Here is a 20,719-nt window from a genome sequence, read left to right as displayed (position 1 = left end):
ATGAACAGTGGAGATGCATGGATGGATGGATGGATGGATGGATGGATGGATGGATGAATAAATGGATAAATGGAATGGAATGGACATATAGATAGTGGTTGATCAGGTTGGTGGGTACACAAAGAGGATGGATGGATGGAGGACGGATGGACAGATGTTAAATAGATGCATGCATGGGTGCACAATACTATTGTAGTGGGGTTTGTTTTCTCTTCCAATTAAGGAATTGAAAAGGCAAGAAAGTGTTTAAAGTGAACTAAGAGAGCTCATTTAAAAGTGAAAGGAAAGCTGGGACCAGGTGGCTCACACCTATAATCCTAGCTACTCAGGAGGCTGAGATCTGAATCATGATTCTAATCTAGCCCCAGCAGGAATGTCCATAAGACTCCTATCTACAATTAACCACCCAAAAGCCAGAAGTAGAGCTGTGTCTCAAGTGGTAGAGTGCTAGCCTTGGATGAGACTGCTCAGGGACAGCACCCAGACCCTGAGTTCAAGCCCTAGAACCCATGCATCCATGTGTACACACATGTGCATGTGTGAGTGTGTGTGTGTACGCATATTCATGCACACGCACAAACACACGTTCTCATGTAGAGAAAGAAGTTAAAGGAAAGTAAAGAAACAGACTTTCCAAAGACAAGGGAAACCCATAGTTAGGTATGTAGAATCTTTTTGCCTGGGCTTGCCAGATATATGAACCTCCTTCCCCTCCTTCTTGAGGGAGTGCATTTCTTGGTTTGATTGGTTAACCAGTGTCCATGCACTGCAGGAGTCTCTTCTGATTGGATGCGCCCCAGGGTTCCTAAGCTTGGAAGTTCCCTTCTGATTGGATCCCCCATTCCGTGGAGCACAAACATAAACTCATTTCCTTCCACCTTTCGTCAAGTGCATGTGTCAGAGTCTTGGAACCTGCATGGCATGTTGGGAACAAGGTGTTTTTGAACTGTGTCATTGTTTCCTGTCATATTGGCTGTTGTCCCAGTTGCTATTTTCTACCCCTAATTACCTATCAGCTAATGATCTCTCAGGAAGGTTGACAGATAAATGGATATTTGTTAATAGTAGGGTAGGAGTTAAAGGGCTTTGCATATCAATAGGCCTTGATTTGAATCCAGTCTATAGTATGAGTTACCCATATTAAGTATCTTCTCTGAGCTCTCTGAGGGGCATGTGGAAGTTGCTGTGCTAAAAACAGTGAAGTGCCAGACTTTGAAGTCAGGCCCCACTTTACCACGTGAACCTGAGATAAGCAGGCCCTGTGAGCAGACCCAGGACAAGCCCATTAGGGCCCAGTCGGTCTAGAACTCTAACCGCTGGGAATGCTTAACTCTGAGCACCCCTAGAATGCCTCAAACCCTGAGCCAATCAGATTTGTACCTGTGTCCTAATCTTGCTTGCTTGAACACCTGATTGTTGTAACTTTGTTTTTTGCCTTTATAAGCCCTGTGTAATCATAGCTCGGGGCTCCCTTCTAACCTCCGCTGTGTCGGTGGGTAGGAGGAGGACCGAGTTGCAGCTCACTTAAATAAAGCCTTGCCTTGCTTTTGTATTTCGGAATGTCTGAGTCTCGGTGGCCTTCTTGGTGATCGTCTCATGACTTGGCACAACACCAGTACCTGGCACAGAGTAGGGTCAAAAAATGGGAGTTGTTGGTATTTTCCTTGACCAGAAAGGAGACTGTCTTACAATGGTTTCCTCTCCTTCATAGAAACTGAATCCTGATGGCCTTTGGGAAGCCATGTGGTTTGAGTAGCTTTCACAAATCAGCATTCTCTCAGATTTCTGATTGGCTCAAGGATGTGTATGAGATTTAAATGGTCCAATCAGAGGGAGCCTCAGGTTTACAAGGAATACTACCTTGTTTGTCTCTCACTTCCCCCAGTGCTGGAGATCAAATCTCAGGCAACTTGTTTATCTTATTGGATTTCAGTATCAAGGAAGCTGTATCCCAGTAGCTGTTGGCTGGGAGACAATGGGAACCCCAGCCCCAAGACAAAGTTGATGTTGCAAAAAGCAGAGTAGAGACAGATTATTAAGCTGATATATTCCTCTTGGAGAAAGTCAGTGATCTCTAGATTTGTCTGTTATCTGGCCAATTAATTTCCTTTATCTTATTTTTTATTCTTTGGTATCAGTACTACAGCTTGAACTCAGGGTCTTTAGCTCTCCTTTAACTTTTTTGTGCAAGACTGGTACTCTATCACTTGAGACAAAGCTCTACTTATGAACTTTTGCTGTTTAATTGGAGATTAAGTCCCTTGTCTGCCTGGGTTGGCCTGGAGTCATAATCCTCAGATCTCAGCTTCTGAAGTAGCTAGGATTACAGGCATGAGCTGCCAGATCCTAGCCATTTTCCCTTATCTTTAAAGCATATCTGAGCCAGAATTTCTGCCCTCACAGTTGAAAAGATCTTGCTGCAGAAAGGAATCCAGGAAGAGAACATATAAATGGATTGGAAGATAAGAGGTAAAGTGTTGGGTGAAGGGGGGAAACAAAGAGCCAGACTTCGAAGTCAGGCCCCACTTTACCACGCGAACCCCGCTTTACCACGTAAACCTGAGATAAGCAGGCTCTGTGAGCAAACCCAGGACAAGTTTATTAGGGCCCAGCCGGTCGAGAATTCTAACGACTAGGAATGCTTAACTCTAACCACCCCTAGAATGCCTTGAGCCCTGAGCCAATCAGATTTGTACTCGTAATCTTGCTTGCTTAAACACCTGATTGCTGAAACTTTGTCTTTTGCCTTTATAAGCTCTGTGTAATCCCAGCTGGGGGCTGCCTCCTAACCTCCGCTGTGTTGGTGGGTAGGACAAGGCCCGGGCCATGGCCCCGCCTGAATAAAGTCTTGCCTTGCTATTACATTTCAGAATGTCTGAGTCTCGGTGGGCTTCTTGGTGGTGGTCTCACGACTTGGCACAACATATGGGGGCTCGTCCGGGATAGCCCCAGAGAACCCCCCCCCACGAGACCCCAGACTCCAAAGGTAAGAAAACAGCGCTGTTCATTTGTCTTGTAATGCGTCTGTTTGTCTCTTTTGCTTTTGCTTATTTCTTGAAGGGGTTGTCGAAGCAGACGCACTTACTCGGCAATTCTGGGGAGACTGAGGGATGCCCCAGACTCCCCACCCTTGAAGGGGGACCTCTGAAGCCCCGCTTTCAACTTGAGTCCACTCCTTCTGCACCCTTGCAGGAGGTTGTGTGGGCCAATTTGGGAAATCTCCAGTTTTTCTTTTTCTTGTTCTTGTTCTTGCCTGTGTTTTCCTCCTTTTGTATTGTTATAGTTGTTTTGTTTTCTGTAGCCTTTTGGACTGAACATCTGATCAGAGCTATGGGTAACGTTCCATCATGGGAACCTCCATCTAGCCCTCTAGACTTGATCCTAGCTCACTAGATGGAGGTTAAGGAGATAGCTCAAAACCAGAGTGTGAACATGTTCAAGACTGCAGTATGATGCAAAACTAAGTTTAAGTTTAAATTCAAATAGTCATCAAGTTTGGGCATTACCAAATGCTTTAAAGGATGATTGCATTGTTTTAAAGAGGAACTATAGTTTAAAAAAATGCTTAATCAGAGCTAAGTGTTAGAAATTTGGATTTAAAAGGATATATATATATATATATATATATATATATTAAACTAATGGGGATAGACGTAAACTCTCATTAACTCTATGTATATAAGAAGAAATGGCAAAATGGGCCAATGTTTCTCACTAATACATTGGAAAGCTGAATGGATAAGTATTGCTAATTGTAATTCTTGCATTAAGGAAAAGTTGTCATTTGAGTTCAAAGGTCTTCAGGCCATGCAGTAACTGGGACTGAAGAAAAAAAAAAAAAAAAGAGGCTCTTTTGAAACAAGCAGCCCATAGGCAAAGGACGGCACCTGGTTTCAGAATGCCTGTGTGTTGGAGAATTAAAGTCTCCAACCAGTGGAAAAATTTAGCCCCGGCACGGTTACTCCGATGCCTCATTAGCACACTAATAGGCCCTTGGGAACTCATTCCCAGTAAGGAGTTTCTGGTGTTTGTGGGCCAAAGGAAGCCACCAGTTGTTGCGAGAATCTCCTTTTTCCCCCTACTTAGCAAGTCTCTCTTAGGAGACTTGCTAGACCAGCTGCCTTTAGTGTTAGATTATCTCTGTAAACAGGAAAGTCTCCTCACTAGATTCTCACTGTAAACAGGAAAGTCTCCTCACTGTTATTTCACAAGTATTTGGAGAAGTCAAGATTAATGTTATCTAGCCTTAAGGAGATAATAGCTAGGAGATAATTAGTTCTACCTCAGTTGTATACAGTTCCTTGTCTTGATATCTATAATCTTTGTAGTCACTACCTCCTGTAATTAGAAAGGCATTTGTACCAAGTTCCTGCCCTCACAGTAGGAAATTTCCTCCACTTTTGTATTTGAGACAAATGTCATGCTGTATTGATCTTTTACCCTGTAATTGTAAAATTGGTTTCTAACCCTATATAAACCCTGGCCCTCTTGGAATAAAGTATGCATTGGTTCACTCGCCTTGCATCCCCCGTGTCCTGATTTCGACTGCAGTTACCCAGGTTCAACATCTGGCGTCCGGACCCAGGGACCTGACAATTGATCCACAGGAGATTGCGGAACTGCCGAGCTCTCGAGTGAGGTGAGAGATATTTTTAATTCACAGGAGACAAGGGATCTGTGTGTAATTCACAGGAGACAAGGGATCTGTGTGGTGAGCTCCTATTTTTAATATTACGGGGTTATGGGACAAGCTAAACCAACTCCATTTTCTAATTTTATCCACCATGTATTGAAACGGGACGGAGCTATGGTCTCGTGTTCACAAAGAGATGAGTGTGTACAGGTAGTGGAGTATAATGTATGGTTCCCAGAGGGAGATACTTTAGATTTAGAAGTCTGGGAACGAGTAGAGAATAATATGGAAAATGAATATCGGTGTGGAGACAAGGTTCCAGTTACATTTTGGTCTGTTTGGGCATTAATACATACAGCCGTGAGCATGATGTCTCCTGATGCTATCATAACATCAGCTGCTGAGCCAGAGGCTGACGTGGAAAAAGCTATGAAGGCTTATAATTTGTCCGGGGAGGTAAAAACTCAAATTGGGCAGGAGCTAAAAGACATGGCAACACCTGAACTATCTCCTGTCAGTTTTGTTAAAGAAAAATTAACATCAAATAAGCTTTCAGCCTCTACCTATGCTCCTTCAGAGAAAGATGATAATTTAGGCAGCTCAGCAGTGCAGTCAAAGTGCTACAGATGCTCTTTCGATCTGCCAGGGGCAGTCAGGAAGGTGAAAGTAAAGAACAAATAATTGTGGCCGCGGAGCCCACTTTTACTTTAATTAATCTAAGTCCTATGGTTCTGCTTCTCTCTCTTGCTATCAAACTTTTCCTGTCATTCAACCCCCTCCAACCGGAGGTGTAGCACAGACCCCTCATTAACAAGATATTGACCAGGGTCACTTAACTTAGGACAGCTGTAATACGGGGCGTCTCATGGCTCCCTTTCAGTGAAGGAGGCTTCCCCATCATCTTTTCTTTACAACCAGGCGCTAGCAGGGGAGCTGACACTCCCTGTTTTAGTCCATCAGCCTGGAATTGGGGAAGGACTAGTGATTTTTCTTTTACTTCTCAAGAGAATTTTTACTGCAATTGCACTTTTAATTTGCGCCTGCGCTACATGTTTCATGTGTCTTTGTCCTTGTTTGATTAGTTGTGTTTCGTGTGGAGTGCTAAGATGGGAAAAAAGTCCTCTGGTGGGCGGCCTCGGCAGGTTGATTGCCATGGGATGGAAATCTCCACTGGGGAGGATCCCCCTGAGAATTTTCAGGGCCCTATGGACTTTCCATCACTCTGGCTGGCAGCTTGTGGACGCTGGACATGCCATCCAAGGCGTAAAAGCCTCTGTTTCTATGTTCTGTTTTGTCTTGACTAGTTTTGTCTTTGAGATTGGTACCAGTTTTAAACATAAACTTTTGTTTCCCTTATTTCTGTTGTCCATTTACATGTCTATGGGCAAAACATTTACTAGGTACTGTGTCTCCTTCTGCAAGAAGACAGAAAAAGTGCAGGCTGCTAAGAGCTGAGTTCAAACAGCCGGGTAGGCTAATCTTAGCCTGAGAGTAAACACTAAGAGTCAAGTGCTAGGTGGACTCAGTAATACTCCAGGGGACCCCAACCCAGTTATCTTCAGTGTTTAGTATGCTAAGATACTTTGCTAAAACTAATAGGCCCTAGCGAATAAGACTAAACAATGCTAAAATCATTCATTAAAGGTTTTGTTTTAAGTTTTGGTCATTACAAGAGTAAGATTGGAAAATATACCTTTTGCCACTAAAAAAGTACAGCTGATAGTTATTTGGACTGCTTTTAAGTTCTTTTTACATTAATATACCTACATATGTGAATGTATGTATGTGTGTGTGCGCGCGCACAAATGTGGGTGTGAATGTGTTCAAGATTAAAAATGTATGATGTAAAAATAGGTTAGTTTAACTTTAAACTTCAAAAGATCATCGAGTTTGGGCTTTACCAAAAGCTTTAAAGGATTATTACTTTATTTTAAAAGGGACTATAGTTAAAAAATTCTTTAATTCATGGTTAAAAATAAATAAATAAATAAATAAATAAATAAGAACTTAGCAAGGGCCCTTGAACCTATCCTCAGTAGTGAGGGGTAAACTGACAAAAGTACAGTTTAGCCATCCACGTGATGGGACAGCCGTAGGGTGGCGTCCATTCATAGTGGGAGAGGGCAAGCTGGCCCCAAGGCAGTTCATCAAGCTCTAAGGAGTAGGATGGAGATAGGCCCATTCTATAGGACAGGCCAATGGAGGCCTTTCTTTTATTTCTTTTGTTTTCAGGTAAACATTGGAAACCTCATGGTAAAATGTATGATTTGACTGATACTTCTAAAAATTGCCCCTTAGGATGGATTAAAATTGGAATATCTTAAAGGAGAGTTAAAAGTTTATTTACCTGATATAACTCGATTCCTGTACAGGTTTGCAATTTGGATGTATTAAAAAGGCAAATATGCTAACTCTGAAATCTCATGGTTATAATTCTGGGGCACACTGCTAAGTGTACTCTTGTTACAATTGTTTTGGGTATCACTTTAATGAATCAGGTACTAAATTTTTTAAGTGTAAACTGTACTGTAACAGTAAGATTAACTATCTTAAGTCACATATAATCAGGTAAATATTTTAAAGTATATAAACTAATGGGGGATAGAAGTACACAACTTTCATTAACTCTCTGTATATAGGAAAATGGCTCTTTTAAAGCAGACAACCAGGAGGCAATGTGCCCCCTGGGCCTCAGTTTTTCTATGCAAATACAGGCTGAGGTAAAGGTGTGAAAGCCTCTACTTTAAAAGGTTTTAGAATGCCTTTCTAGATAAGAAATTTGGAAGTGAAAAACAAGCAGCATGAAGCAATGGGTGATACCTAGGCTCCAGATTTCTTTTAATACAACCAGGCTTGGTAAAAGACTTGAGATCAAAAATGTATTCTGAGATATGAAATTTAAAATGTTTGTTTTAAGTTGGATATAGGAAAACGATGGCTATCAAGATGATTGTTTAATTACTACTCCAGTTTGTTTTACAGGTTTTCAATAAAATGATTTATTATTTGCTGCACCTGATAAAAATATTGTATCAAAATTGTTACAAATTTTGCCTTTAGACTTTCAACAGTATGATTTAATAATTGCCCCTGATAAAATTCATTTAAACAGAAGAACCATTTAAGTATCTGGGATATTTAGTTAAAAGACAAGTAATTACCCCCCAATTAATAAAAATTCGTACTGAAGAGTTTAAAACTCTTAATAATTTTCAAAAGTTACTAGGGACATCAATTGGCTTTGCCCTTCCTTAGGAATTCTGGTAATTCCCAGAATTCCTAACCTATTTTCCATCCTTCAAGGAGATTCGGACTTAAAAAGCCCCCAAAAATTAACTGATGAGGCACGTCAGGAGCTACTTCTAGTGGAAAAGGCCCTGGCTCAAAATTCCTTAGCTTGGGTAGACCTATCTGCCCCTATTGGGTTGCTAATTTTACTTACCAAAGACTACCCTACAGGGGTGCTAGCTCAGTACAATAAGCCTTTGGAATGGATATATACCAAACACACTTTCTCCAAAACGTTATCCACCTATCCAGAGATGATCAGTTTCATTATCATGCAAGGCCGTAAGAGATGCCTGCAAATCAGTGGGCAAGACGCCTACTTCATTATCACCCCTATACCTAAACAGCAGTTTGAGTTTATGTTACAAACCTCTGATCTTCTCCCTCTGGCTTTAAATGGCTTTACAGGGGAAATTTTATACCATTTACCTTCTAGTCCTCTTTGGCAATTTTTTCAAAGACAAACTTATGTTATTGATAATATTTTACTCTCTGAGCCCATTCTAAATGCTCCCAATGTTTTTGTAGATGGTACTAAAAATAACAAATGTGCTTTCTGGACAGAAGATAAATATCAAGTTTTCTTTACCCCTTGGCAATCAGCACAACAAAATGAGTTACAGGCTATTATATATGCTCTGGGAAATTTCTTGATACCTTTTAATTTAATTACTGACTCTGCTTATGCAGCACATGTTTTATGCAATATATACTCTGCTGTTATTTCTCAAATAAAACCCCCACTAAGTTCACTATTTAATCAATTACAGAACCTGTTGCGCCAGAGGCAACACTCTTTGTATACAGTCCATATTCGAGCTCATTCTAATTTGCCAGGTCCTATGGCATACGGTAATGCTAAAGTAGATGCTTTAGTCTCTTTTGCCTCAGCAGAAAAAGATCATGCTGCCCGGCACTCTAATACAGGTCATTTAAAAACTGACAATGCACCAGCTTATTCCAGTAAACAAGTATAAAAATTTTTAGAATTTCATAACATTTTTCATGTTACAGAAATTAAATACAATCCTCAAGGTCAAGGTATAGTAGAAAGAGCTCATTATACATTAAAAACACAAATTAAAAAACTAAAGAGGGGGAGTATGGATAGTACTGAGGGATATGCAACTTCTATGAAAAGTATTTATAAAACAGCCCGAGCCGTTATTGCAGAAGCACTATTTGTCCTTAACTTTTTAAATTTGCCTCAAGGAGATGTTTTAGCAAGAGCTGAGCTACACTTCCTAGCTCCGCCTATGCAAAACAAACCGCAGCCGGTTTGGATTAGATTGGGGGTTGGGCTAGATTGGGTCCCCTGGGAGTTGTTAACCCAGGGGCGAGGGTATGCTTATGTTTCTACAGAAGACAGCCCATCTTTCTAGCACCTGCTCCAGTGGATCCAGCAACAAACACCCCTCTGTCCATCAAGGGGGTGAGACATTCTCATTCAAGTGATAAGGCCATTCAAATGGACAGGTGTGCACTGGTAACCTGTAGGGGCTACATCAGAGGTAATGTATTGGGCCTATATTTTCTAACCCTCCTTTATTATGTCCATATTTATGGACAAAAGCCCCTGTCTCTGTTTTTACATCTATTCCTAATTTACTCTCTCCCCCTATGGGTCTGGCATTCCAGTCTTTCCTATGGAAGAGGAAAGATCATTTAACTTCTCTTATTCTCAGTTCTCTAAAGCTATCTGTCAAGGCCGTTCCCCATGTTACCCTTTTAGATATCAATATTGGATTCAGCATGGAGGTTCAGATAACTGCAGTAGAACTCGGCTGATTAGACTGTCTTCCTGGTCTGTGGGATCTCATACCTATAAATTAGAGAATTATCCTAGCCCTGCTGGCCTGCCTAAATGTGACAATTTTACTTATCTGAACCTGAACTTTACTGAAAGACATTGGGAAAGTTGTCGAGGAATTTTTCCAACTATTTGGAATACATCCCAGCATACTTGGTATGATTGGGGACCTTCTGGTGTGTGGTTGAAAAACTGCACTGAATATAACTCATCTTGTGACCCTACTTTATGAACATGTCCAATGCCATGTCTGCTAAACAGCTTTTAGGGTGGTTTGGAGCAGGCTTTAGTGACCCCCGGCCTGCTCTCGTCCACGTAAGCAAGCTATTTCCTCCACAACGTCATCTCTGGAAATTAGCAGCCACTCTGGCTCCTGTATTGCTGGCCAATGGAACTTACTCAGGATCTAAAAGATCCTCGGCCTCCTACAACTTCACAGTTGTAAAGACCTATAATATCTCTGCTTGTGTTCATTTTCCACATGTACTGATGGTCGGCCCCATAAACATAACTAAGAATGCCATTACCTGCATAAATTGTAAATTGTATACTTGTTTGAATAACAATGTCACCTTTAATTTTAGTCAAGATAGGATCATGATTTTAACCCAGCGCAACTCCCTTTGGGTTCCTGTTCGCATGCACCGTCCCTGGGCTGGAGGACCTGTGCAAGGATTGGTAATGCAGTTTTTCAAGCGGCTTCTGAGGAGGAGTCGTCGTGCCATTGGACTGATTATTGCAGGACTTGTTGGACTAATTGCCATTGCTACAACTGCAGCAGTATCCGGAGCTGCATTGCGACAATCTGTACAAACTCATGACTTTATGGTGCAGTGGCACCAGGACTCCCACAATCTGTGGCAACACCAGCTGGAAGTAAATGCCCACCTTCAAGATGAGTTAGAAGCTGTTAAAGGAGGAGTGTTTTGGCTTGGACAGAAATATTTGGCTTTACAGCAACGATTGTTTTTGACTCGTGATTGGAATTCTAGTCATGTCTGTGTAACACCTTATAAATATAATGCCTCTGAATGTGAATGGAATGATATACAAATGCTTATAGATGGAGCCCTACTAAATGGTACGTTAAGTGAACAAAGCTTGTACAGGGAGGTTTTTGAAGCTTTTCAAAAGGAATTGCCAGATGCCTCTTCTATTGATGATATAGCCCAAGGACTAGCTCAGACCTTAGAAGGACTAGACCCTAGGGGGTGGTGGCAAAGTATTACCCATAGTGTTGGAAGTGCTTCTATTGCCTTAATACTTATGATATGTGTCTTTTTCTTAGGATATTGTTCTATCATAGCTATAATAAAGCGTTACACTAGGAATAATTCCTCTGATGTTTTACTAACTGCCCTTAAACTTTCTAGAGAAGCGGCTGTGGAAAATTAATAAAATTAATAAAATTAATAAAAAAGGGGGAATTGTTGGAGAATTAAAGTCTCCAACCAGTGGAAAAATTTAGCCCCGGCACGGTTACTCCGATGCCTCATTAGCACACTAATAGGCCCTTGGGAACTCATTCCCAGTAAGGAGTTTCTGGTGTTTGTGGGCCAAAGGAAGCCACCAGTTGTTGCGAGAATCTCCTTTTTCCCCCTACTTAGCAAGTCTCTCTTAGGAGACTTGCTAGACCAGCTGCCTTTAGTGTTAGATTATCTCTGTAAACAGGAAAGTCTCCTCACTAGATTCTCACTGTAAACAGGAAAGTCTCCTCACTGTTATTTCACAAGTATTTGGAGAAGTCAAGATTAATGTTATCTAGCCTTAAGGAGATAATAGCTAGGAGATAATTAGTTCTACCTCAGTTGTATACAGTTCCTTGTCTTGATATCTATAATCTTTGTAGTCACTACCTCCTGTAATTAGAAAGGCATTTGTACCAAGTTCCTGCCCTCACAGTAGGAAATTTCCTCCACTTTTGTATTTGAGACAAATGTCATGCTGTATTGATCTTTTACCCTGTAATTGTAAAATTGGTTTCTAACCCTATATAAACCCTGGCCCTCTTGGAATAAAGTATGCATTGGTTCACTCGCCTTGCATCCCCCGTGTCCTGATTTCGACTGCAGTTACCCAGGTTCAACACCTGTGAGCTTCAGTTTTTCCAATGCAGATAAAAGCTAAAGTGTTGTGTTAGTGTTAAAAAGGCTTTGGAAATCAAGAATACATTTCTAGATAAGAAATTTGGAAGTAAAATTGTCCTAAATAATTATTGCAAAGTGAGAAAAGGAGAATTATGGCTACCAAAATGTTTAATTGCCATTCCAGCTTCTTTATAGGTTTTTTGTAACAGTTTCCAGCAGGCCCACAGAGAAGCACAGGTGATTCCTACAAGTTTGTCAAGATCTAATACTGGCCCTTAATAAGTTCCAGGTGAGAGCATGTTTAAAAACTACTTCTGTGTGGACCACCTTGTTGCTTTAATTGGAGTAAAATGGCCTCTTGTAAGACTCACTGATCTGAAATCTGCTGTTCGAAGCCAGCCCGGGCAGAGAAAGGTCCCTGTGAGAGACTTGTCTTTAATCAGCCAGCAGAGTGCTGGGAACGGAGTTGTGTAGAGCTCAAAAGTGGTAGAGTGCTAGTCTTGAGCTGGAGAGCTGAGGGACAGCATTCAGGTCCTGAGTCCAAGTCCAGTGAAAAGTCACTCCTCCTGGGACAAAAGTGATGGAGCATCCAGAGGCAGTAAGCCACTGCTTGGATGGCAGAGATGGTGTCAGATCCTAGAGTCACTCCTGTTTGGCCTTTCAAAAGTTAATCAAAGCCGGGAAGTCCTAGAAGAATAGTTCATAAGCATGCCTTTCTAATGCCCATGTCTGTCTACTGGGCAGGAACTTGCCAGTCATCTGTGATAGTGGGTAGTAAGGGTAAGTTTGTCAAATGAGAGGATAGTTTAAAATCCCAACCCCCCACGTCTACTCAAAGCCCTGACTGGCAGTGAGAATTTTAAGCTGATACATCTGTTCAGGAAAGAGACCTGAGATTGTGTTCTTACTGAGATCTGTTAAGTCATCAGAGATCAGTTCCCCAGCCAGTCAGGAAAAAGCTTTTACAAACTAGAATGTTAAAAGGCTACACTGAGGTAGCCCAAAAAGAAGTCTGTATAGTTGAAAGTTAAAATGTTGAATGTAATTTCCAGTTTGGAGTAAAGCTCCTAAGGGACATCTGATCCTGCAGCCCCTTGGTAAAGTAGACTAAGGTTATAGGTTCCTGGCTAGGTAAGGTCAACGCCCCTGAGTCAGCCTGAAGAAGTTATAGAAGATGGATGATCTTCGCCCATCAGCCTCCCCTTTTAGGACCAAGGGACCAGAGTTGTTTTTGGGAAGATGAGGCAGGATAAACTAGAGGCATGGAAAACAGAGGTAACAGTATAGACTGCACCTGTGAGAAATGGTTACAGGTCAAGCCACCTATGTTGGTTAAAGAAAAAAAAATCCTAGCCTTATTGGAAATATCTGATTTGAACTTATTGCCCTGGCAAAGTGACCCAAGGGACATTGATTGCCTAAAGTTGTCTTGATTTTCAGTCATGTGCCAGCCTGCAAAAGCTAGTGTGCTTAAGAAGGAATCAGGAAAATACTAGGAAATTTGACTAAAGTTAGGCTTTAGGTTAACTTAGGTTAAGCTTCTTTAACCAGTCTATGGAGAAAGTTGCAGGTAACCCAGAAGGTGTGACATTCTACTGGAACCACTGGGAGCCACTGCTGCCTGACACCACTATGGCCCCTGCCCATTGCATTTGAGTGAGGATCAAGGAGAGAGTCTAACAGTCATCTGGAAGAATCTACATCTTCAGATCAGACTCTTATCATATGCAGCTGGTTTCTGCTGGAAAGTGCTTTGGATCTTCTAACTAGCTCTATTAAGAAAATTGGATATTGTAAGAAATTTTCAAGCAGACTGGCCTGCTGCTAAATTCAAAGCATGTATGACAGGCTGGAGAGTCACTTCCAGGCAATACCTGGGGTGGGAGGTGTGTCCAAGAGTATTAAATGTGTCCAGATGGATTAGGGTGTGACCTCAGAAGAGAGGGAGGTAACTGCCATCAGGAGTGCCAGGTACCAAGGTAACTGGACAGATTTAAACTGGCTGGGGGCATCTTCATGGAGCCCTCCTGGGGGTGAATCTTACAGATGCCACTGGCCAACCTTAGGCACTTGGAGGAACTGGAAACTGGAGATTTCCACTCTAGAATAGATGGCTCATGATACAGAATATAGATATAGAATATAGATATGGAATATAGATATAGAATATAGATATAGAATATAAAATATAGATATAGAATAGTTGGCTTATGATAGTTGACTCTGGTCTGGCTTCTTAGGAGCAGCCTGTGCATGGAGTCACAGTAAATTGCCTTGATGTAGTTGAGATAAACCAGAAAATGTAGACAGTTAAAACTGTTTATCTGTCGCATTTGTTATGAGTTTTTATGGTATTACGGGCACATACCAATCTATCCCTACCGATTCTCAGTCAGAATCAAACTAAGCAAGGAGAACCACGATTGGTTCTCAAGTTACCTATCAGAAGGGGGGAATGAAGGGGAGAAATGAAGAGCCAGAATTTGAAGTCAGGCCCCACTTTACCACGTGAACCCCACTTTACCACATAAACCTGAGATAAGCAGGCCCTGTGAGCAAACCCAGGACAAGCTTATTAGGCCCCAGCTGGTTGAGAACTCTAACAACTGGGAATGCTTAACTCTAACCACCCCTAGAATGCCTTGAGCCCTGAGCCAATCAGATTTGTACTCATAATCTTGCTTGCTTAAACACCTGATTGCTGAAACTTTGTCTTTTGCCTTTATAAGCTCTGTGTAATCGCAGCTGGGGGCTGCCTCCTAACCTCCACTGTGTCGGTGGGTAGGACAAGGCCCGAGCCGCGGCCCCGCTTGAATAAAGTCTTGCCTTGCTATTGCATTTCAGAATGTCTGAGTCTCGGTGGTCTTCTTGGTGGTGGTCTCGCGACTTGGCACAACATTGGGTAGAACCAAATTACACAAAGCTCTAGATGTCAGAAATTACAGCTATTTTAGCTATTCCTAACCATTTGGCAGATAAGAAAACTGAAGCCAGAAGGTTAAACATCAAGCAACTTGTGGAGGTAGAACTAGAAACCAAATCCTTCTGGCCCTCAATTCAATGCTCTTTCCTACACACCTAGGGGCATCACACCATGAAGAAACATACCCCATCCGAGGGCGACAAATCCTTGCAGGCACTTCTTTTCTGAGAAGAAGGAGATGGCGAGGAGAGTGTGAAGGTAGAGGCCTTCCACCAGCAACCAGGCGTAGTTGGCCATGATGCAGTACTGGAAGAAGATCATGACCAGTTTACAGCCCACCTGGACAGAGAGAGGCAGGTAAGTCCGGGTTGTGTGATGGTGACCAACCTCGAAGGATGTAACCAGATGCAATAGGAGGCAGGAGCCAGACCACAGGGTGAGCCTCTGGTTCTAGGGTATTTCCTAAGGCCTACATTTGTCAGAATAAGTCCACATAATTCTCCAGAAAGTACAAAGTGCACAGACACAGTGGGTACAGTCAAAACTGCCAGTGAGCCCTGAGTCCAAGCCCCAGGGTAATAATAATAATAATAATAATAATAAACAATAATAGAAGTACTTCTCAGTCTCACTCAGAAACTCCATACAGGCATGTGGGTGCATTTGCCTCCTCCCCACCCCCAGAACCAGGAGCAGACGAACAGATATGAACGTAGTGGGAAGTGACAAGTACATTGGCTATACCAATATAAAAAAAAACACAAAACAAACTCCCCAATTTCCCAGCTTCCTTTGTGGTTATGTGGTTATGACACAGTTCTAGCCAATACTTTTCTTTTGACCTTCCTTCTTGCCCAGTACATGAAAGTGACCTAGAGTTGGAACAGCCATATTTGCAGTCATGTGATGTAAAGCCTGCAATCAAAGATCTATATTATATATGTCAGAGTAGAAAGAGGGGAAGGACTATGTCATCCATGCTACCATAGTGACACTGTACACTTCTGTATTCCCATTTGGGGGCTTCTTATAAGAGCAACAGTCCCTATTTGTGGAAAACACTGATGAATCACTGTTATTTGCAGTAAAAAAAAAAAAAAAAAAAAAAAAAAAGATCCTCAAGTGATACACAGAGTTAATGTGGTGAGCTAAGAGTCCCCTGGGCATTTGAACTTAGCAAGCTACACATTTTTCTACAAATCTGTGTATACAGTCATACTGGTATGAGCTCATTTTTTTTTAAGCCAAACTCAATCCTATTCAAACCTGGTCATCTCACTTAAAATAAAAATCAACCTCAACCTTCTCCAGCTTGCTCATCTGTCCACAGCTAGGAGCAGACAGGAGTCTGGAAATGAGGAGTCTCATTTGGCTCTACTTCCAGCATGGCTAATTTATTCCTGGATGCTGGGGTTAAAGACAGCCTTGCCAATTCCCAACAAACAGCTTCTCAGGCTTTGTGTTCTGAGCGGAATCTCCCAGAACTTCCAGATCTCGTCCCAGCCTTGGCCCCTTTACACATCCTCAGCAGGGATCTGGGGGGAGGGCAAGGGCATTACACCCTCTTCAGAGGCTGGCTGGGGAAGGCAAGGCAGGCCCAGCAATACCCAGGACACCCAGCATGTTACCCGGTGGGCATCGCAGTAGGTGATGTCATCCGAGGAGAAGAGCACAGCATCCTTGATGAAGATGGACAGGGCCCGCAGGATGAAGGACACGAACAGGTGCATGTGGATGTAGTTGCGGGTGCAGTGCAGCCTCCTGCTGGAGAGAATGCAGGGCTGCAGTGCCACAGTGGGAGAGGCTGAGGTGCAGCCAGGATCACGCAGGAATGGAGGCCCTGGATCTTTCAGCCCTGCAGGCCACTCCTCTCTGTTAGCAGAGTGCTCACCAGGGCCCCCGGTGCCCACCAACATCCTAGGGGCCCAGGACATTCTGTGGAACACCATAGTTTGGAAGTGACAGGCTGACAGGCTAGGGTTGTAAGGACCGCATTCATTCTGTCCTAACCTACTACCATCAGCAGCCCCAGAAAGCTTCCTATGTGTGTAAGACCAGGTGTCTGTTACCTCTTCCCCTTCTTCGGTACTAGGAACATGACTTTTATGAAGAATCCTTCCAGTTCTGGATAAGGATTGATTCTACCCTCCCTGCTCTTGACAGACTTGGCCATCAGAGTGCTCCATCCCTGGTGACAAGGAATTTGAGTTGGGCACTTGGTCTAAGGTGGACCTAGAATCAGAGAGGAAGAGGGTTTCTGCCTGTTTTTGCTGAGCTGTTAGAATGTGCCCCTGTAGGCAGAAATGCAAGCAGAGAATGGTACCCATGCAGAGCAGAGTAAAAGAGAGTGACAGACCCAATGAACACCTAGACCTAGCCATGCCTAAAGCAGGCATCCCTGACTGTGTCAAATATGCAAGTCAGAGCATCTTTGTTTTCTGAAGCTATTTTATAGTGGAATGCTGTCTCTTGCAATTGAGAATCTGACTAGTCCACCTGTAAACTGGAGCTAATGATACTTATTATATATTTTCACGATTACATAATGATACCTATTATGTGCTTTCTGACAATAGTACTATTAGAAAACTATAAATAATACATGTAAAGCACTGAGTGCATTGGGCTCTCAGAAATGTTTAGGAAATAGTGAATGAACAAAGGAACAAATATGGGAATGAATGCTGCCACAGGAACTTCTGTATTGCACCACAAGTAAGCTTTACATGGAGAGATGACAAAGCAACTCACCCAGACCTTCCTCTTTCCCTCCTGAGCAAGTAAGATGAGACCTAAAGTCAGTGCCTGGGGGAGGGTGATGGAGATGAGAGCTAACAGCATGTTCTCACCGGAAAGCACACAGGATGCTGAGGGCGGCCAGGAGCATCACCAGGGAGGAACTGTAGCCCACCGTGTACATGACCTTCAACTTTAGCAGATACTCATGCTGCAGAGAGAAACATATGTCAGCCCCACCTGGCTGTGGCTGGCTCTTCTATGCCTTGGTGAACCCACTCAGCCAGCGTGAGCTCCACCAACCCCAACAGCTATTCTGTTCCCACACCAAGGGTGTGAATTCACACACTCAACAAACACATCACAACCTCTTGGCTTTGGAAACGCTCTTAGGGATCATCCAATGTCGATTTCAGTTTCTCCATCCTACGTGCAAGTCCCTAACTCAGTCTCTGAATTCAAGTCTTTGCTTCTCAGTATCTCCAGAGAGAAGGTGCTCTCTGTCTATTGAGAATGGTCACCTGGTGTACAACAGCACAATGAACTGGATTTTCCTCCTGTGAACTTAAAATTGGCTCCCTTTGATATTGTATCTGGTGATCATTTTATGTCTTCTCAAGCCACTTACAATGAGCTATATTTTTTACAAAGATTATACACATTTTTTACAAAGATTATACACATTTATGGTTTTCCAAATCAGCTTTGGATTCATTTTCTATGTCTTTAGCTTCTTTTCACAATCCTTCATCATTAAGTTTAATCGTTTCTAATCTGTCAATGTTCATGTTCAATGAGATTCCCAGAGCCACATAGCTGAAAAGCTCTAGGCATGTTTGTTGACCAGGACAAAGACGCAGAGCATTCACCTTCCCTCTACAACATAAGGATGATGAATCTACCCTTTAGAGCTTGCTGGAAGAATGAGTAAGGTATCAAGCCACCTAGGCAGAGCCTGACATTCAGAAGTCTTCTAAGCAGGTGATGTGTTGGGGATTCAGCTTGTCCTTGAAGGGGGAAGGGCTATGAGAGCTCCAGAGACGCCGCCCTTCCCCCAGCCCTGGGGCAGTGTGGAAGGGAGCCACTCCCACCTTCTGGCTTCAACCAGAAGAGAAGCAAAGCAGCCCCCGCCTCACGGCTTGGCCATGTGTGTAATGACAGAGACCCGGTCCTTGGGGGGCTGTGGTCTCCGCCCATAGAGGAAGTTCCGTGACATCACCTAATGGACAGTCCATTAGCCAATTGTTAATATCCAGTAGCCCCTCTCCTACACGCGCCTCTGGGGGTATAACTGTTAGCCCCTCCCTTGAATAAACCAGAACATCCTTTGAGAGTTCTCCGGGACACCCACGCGCCCGTGTCTTCCTTGGCGGGTATGGGGATCTCGCGACTACGCGCCAACTGAGGCTACCCGTGGACTCCGCTCCCATAGTTATTTCCCTACTGGCCAGGGGGATGTGAGAGAGCGGCAGAGGACCACACACGGAAGAGGCAGAGAAGCCCAGGACCCCCATGTGGATGGGGGGTAGAGCGAAGCCCGGCAGTGATGGACTCCTCCATCCCCCACTTCACTATGAGTCAGCTATAGGAGCTGGAATGAAGTTTGGGATCTGAGGTAGCTGCTAAAAATTGTGGCCTGTTCTCAGTTACAATGATGGAGTGCTGTGAGCAGCTGGCCATGCTGGAATGTGGAGTGTTGTGTCCAGTCTGGATGTGTTATTTTAAGAGACACATTAATAAGCCAGACACTTCTGGAGGACAGCAATTATGTCATTGGAGCAAGGCATGACAAGTTTGGGTACATTGTACCTAGAGGGGAAACACAACTTAGGGAAGAAAAATGTTGGTATGATTGACATGGAGATGAAAAGACAAGATATCATGCTGGAGCCTCTTGGTGGGGAGAAGTTATCCAAAAAGAAGTAGATGTTGACACACAGGAACCAAAATTGTTTTGACAGCAAGAGGTGACCTTCAACATGATGGCTGCCTTGGCACCCTCAGCCCTCCCCCCGCCACCATCCCCCTGGCTGATTGCTTCCCCAGAAAGCAGCAGCCACCTCTCAAGGAGGAAGTAAATGGACACTAAGGGAAGTGATTTGCCTTCGGTTAATTAGACTCCCAGATTAGTTAAATTAGATTTCTAGATTCCTTAGATAAACAGTTCCCAGAACTTCAGACACCAAAGACCTGTGAAGTGTCCAAAAGCTGGGGGACAGCATGTCACCTTGTAATCTTGCCACATCCAGAATGAGCTCCACAGCTGACACCAGCATCATCCTGAGGTGCTTAGAGCAGCCTGCAGGCGTCTGAGGGGACCCCGGCTGACACCTAAGGGGCATGCAGACAGGTGTGGCTCTGGTCACTGCCACAAGATGACCTTCAGGGCAGCTCTCCCGCCCACCTCCAGTCTGTAGGGTCTGACCCAGAAAGAGCCCTGCTCCCAGGAGTCCTCATTTGACCCCTGGTCCCTCAGCTTTTGACATCTTCAGCTGTCCATTGCTCCCAGAGGACGTGATACCCAAAAGCACGCCCCGCCCCCCCATCCCCCCGGTTGTCTCTATTATAAACCCTGGCTGTGCCACCCCGTCTCAAATCAGTTGGCAGCATGAGTTTCCTGTAAGGGACAGAGAATAAATATTTTACGCTTTGAGTGCCAAGCAGTCTGTTTCACAACTACTCTGCCCTTGTCCAAAAGTAGCTGCAGGCTACAAATGAGCTTGGCTGTGTTCCAATAAAACTTTATTTACAAAAAGCAGGATGGATTTGGCCCAAAGGCTATATGTAGTAAGCATGACTAAGGATGTCAAGAAAAAAAAAGTGCACCTCCTAGGAAATACCCTCTTTGTTTTAGGCCCCATGTCTGCTACTTCATATGTATATTCCTTCACCCCTTCCATCCTCAGTTTCCTCATCTTCAAAATGGAACTTCCCCATGAACAAATGAACTTTTGTTCAATAATATTTAAGAACTTTCAGGCTTATTTTGAAAATATGATGTCATTGTCCATCAAGCAGATGACCCACTGCAGACATTCAGAACAACAAACACCTTTGGGAAGGGTGGAGGGGCTGAGGATTGAACCTAGGGCCCTGGGCACAACAGCAACCATTTACCAGGCACTTTGTGGCTGCCTGGGCATTATGCTGGGCACCAACAGCCTGGTAAGAATTAACATTCCTTCTGACTCGTCACTCCACAACTTCTGAGCCTAGTTTCAGACATGGCCCATAATAGATGG

The 20,719-nt window shown here is 43.3% G+C and overlaps 1 protein-coding gene across 6 annotated transcripts in view; it reads right to left on the bottom strand.

Moving 5' to 3' along the window:
- Sctr (secretin receptor) overlaps nt 1-20,719 on the bottom strand; it is an 81,234-nt gene that overhangs the window by 21,271 nt on the left and 39,244 nt on the right. For 3 of the 6 annotated variants that reach the window (XM_048368661.1, XM_048368667.1, XM_048368663.1), the window contains exons 5-7: nt 17,591-17,688; nt 16,370-16,505; nt 14,927-15,080 (exon numbers count right to left, since the gene is read on the bottom strand). In XM_048368661.1, coding sequence (XP_048224618.1) covers nt 14,927-15,080; nt 16,370-16,505; nt 17,591-17,688 — 388 coding nt within the window. The remainder of the gene's footprint in view (nt 1-14,926; nt 15,081-16,369; nt 16,506-17,590; nt 17,689-20,719) is intronic. The other 3 variants (XM_048368664.1, XM_048368662.1, XM_048368666.1) reach the window with 3 other exon arrangements.

The sequence above is a fragment of the Perognathus longimembris genome, chromosome 20 (genome assembly GCF_023159225.1).
Source record: "Perognathus longimembris pacificus isolate PPM17 chromosome 20, ASM2315922v1, whole genome shotgun sequence".
Classification (NCBI taxonomy): domain Eukaryota; kingdom Metazoa; phylum Chordata; class Mammalia; order Rodentia; family Heteromyidae; genus Perognathus; species Perognathus longimembris.
The sequence above is the reverse complement of the archived record's forward strand: the minus strand, read 5'-3'. Positions and strand labels throughout refer to the sequence as shown.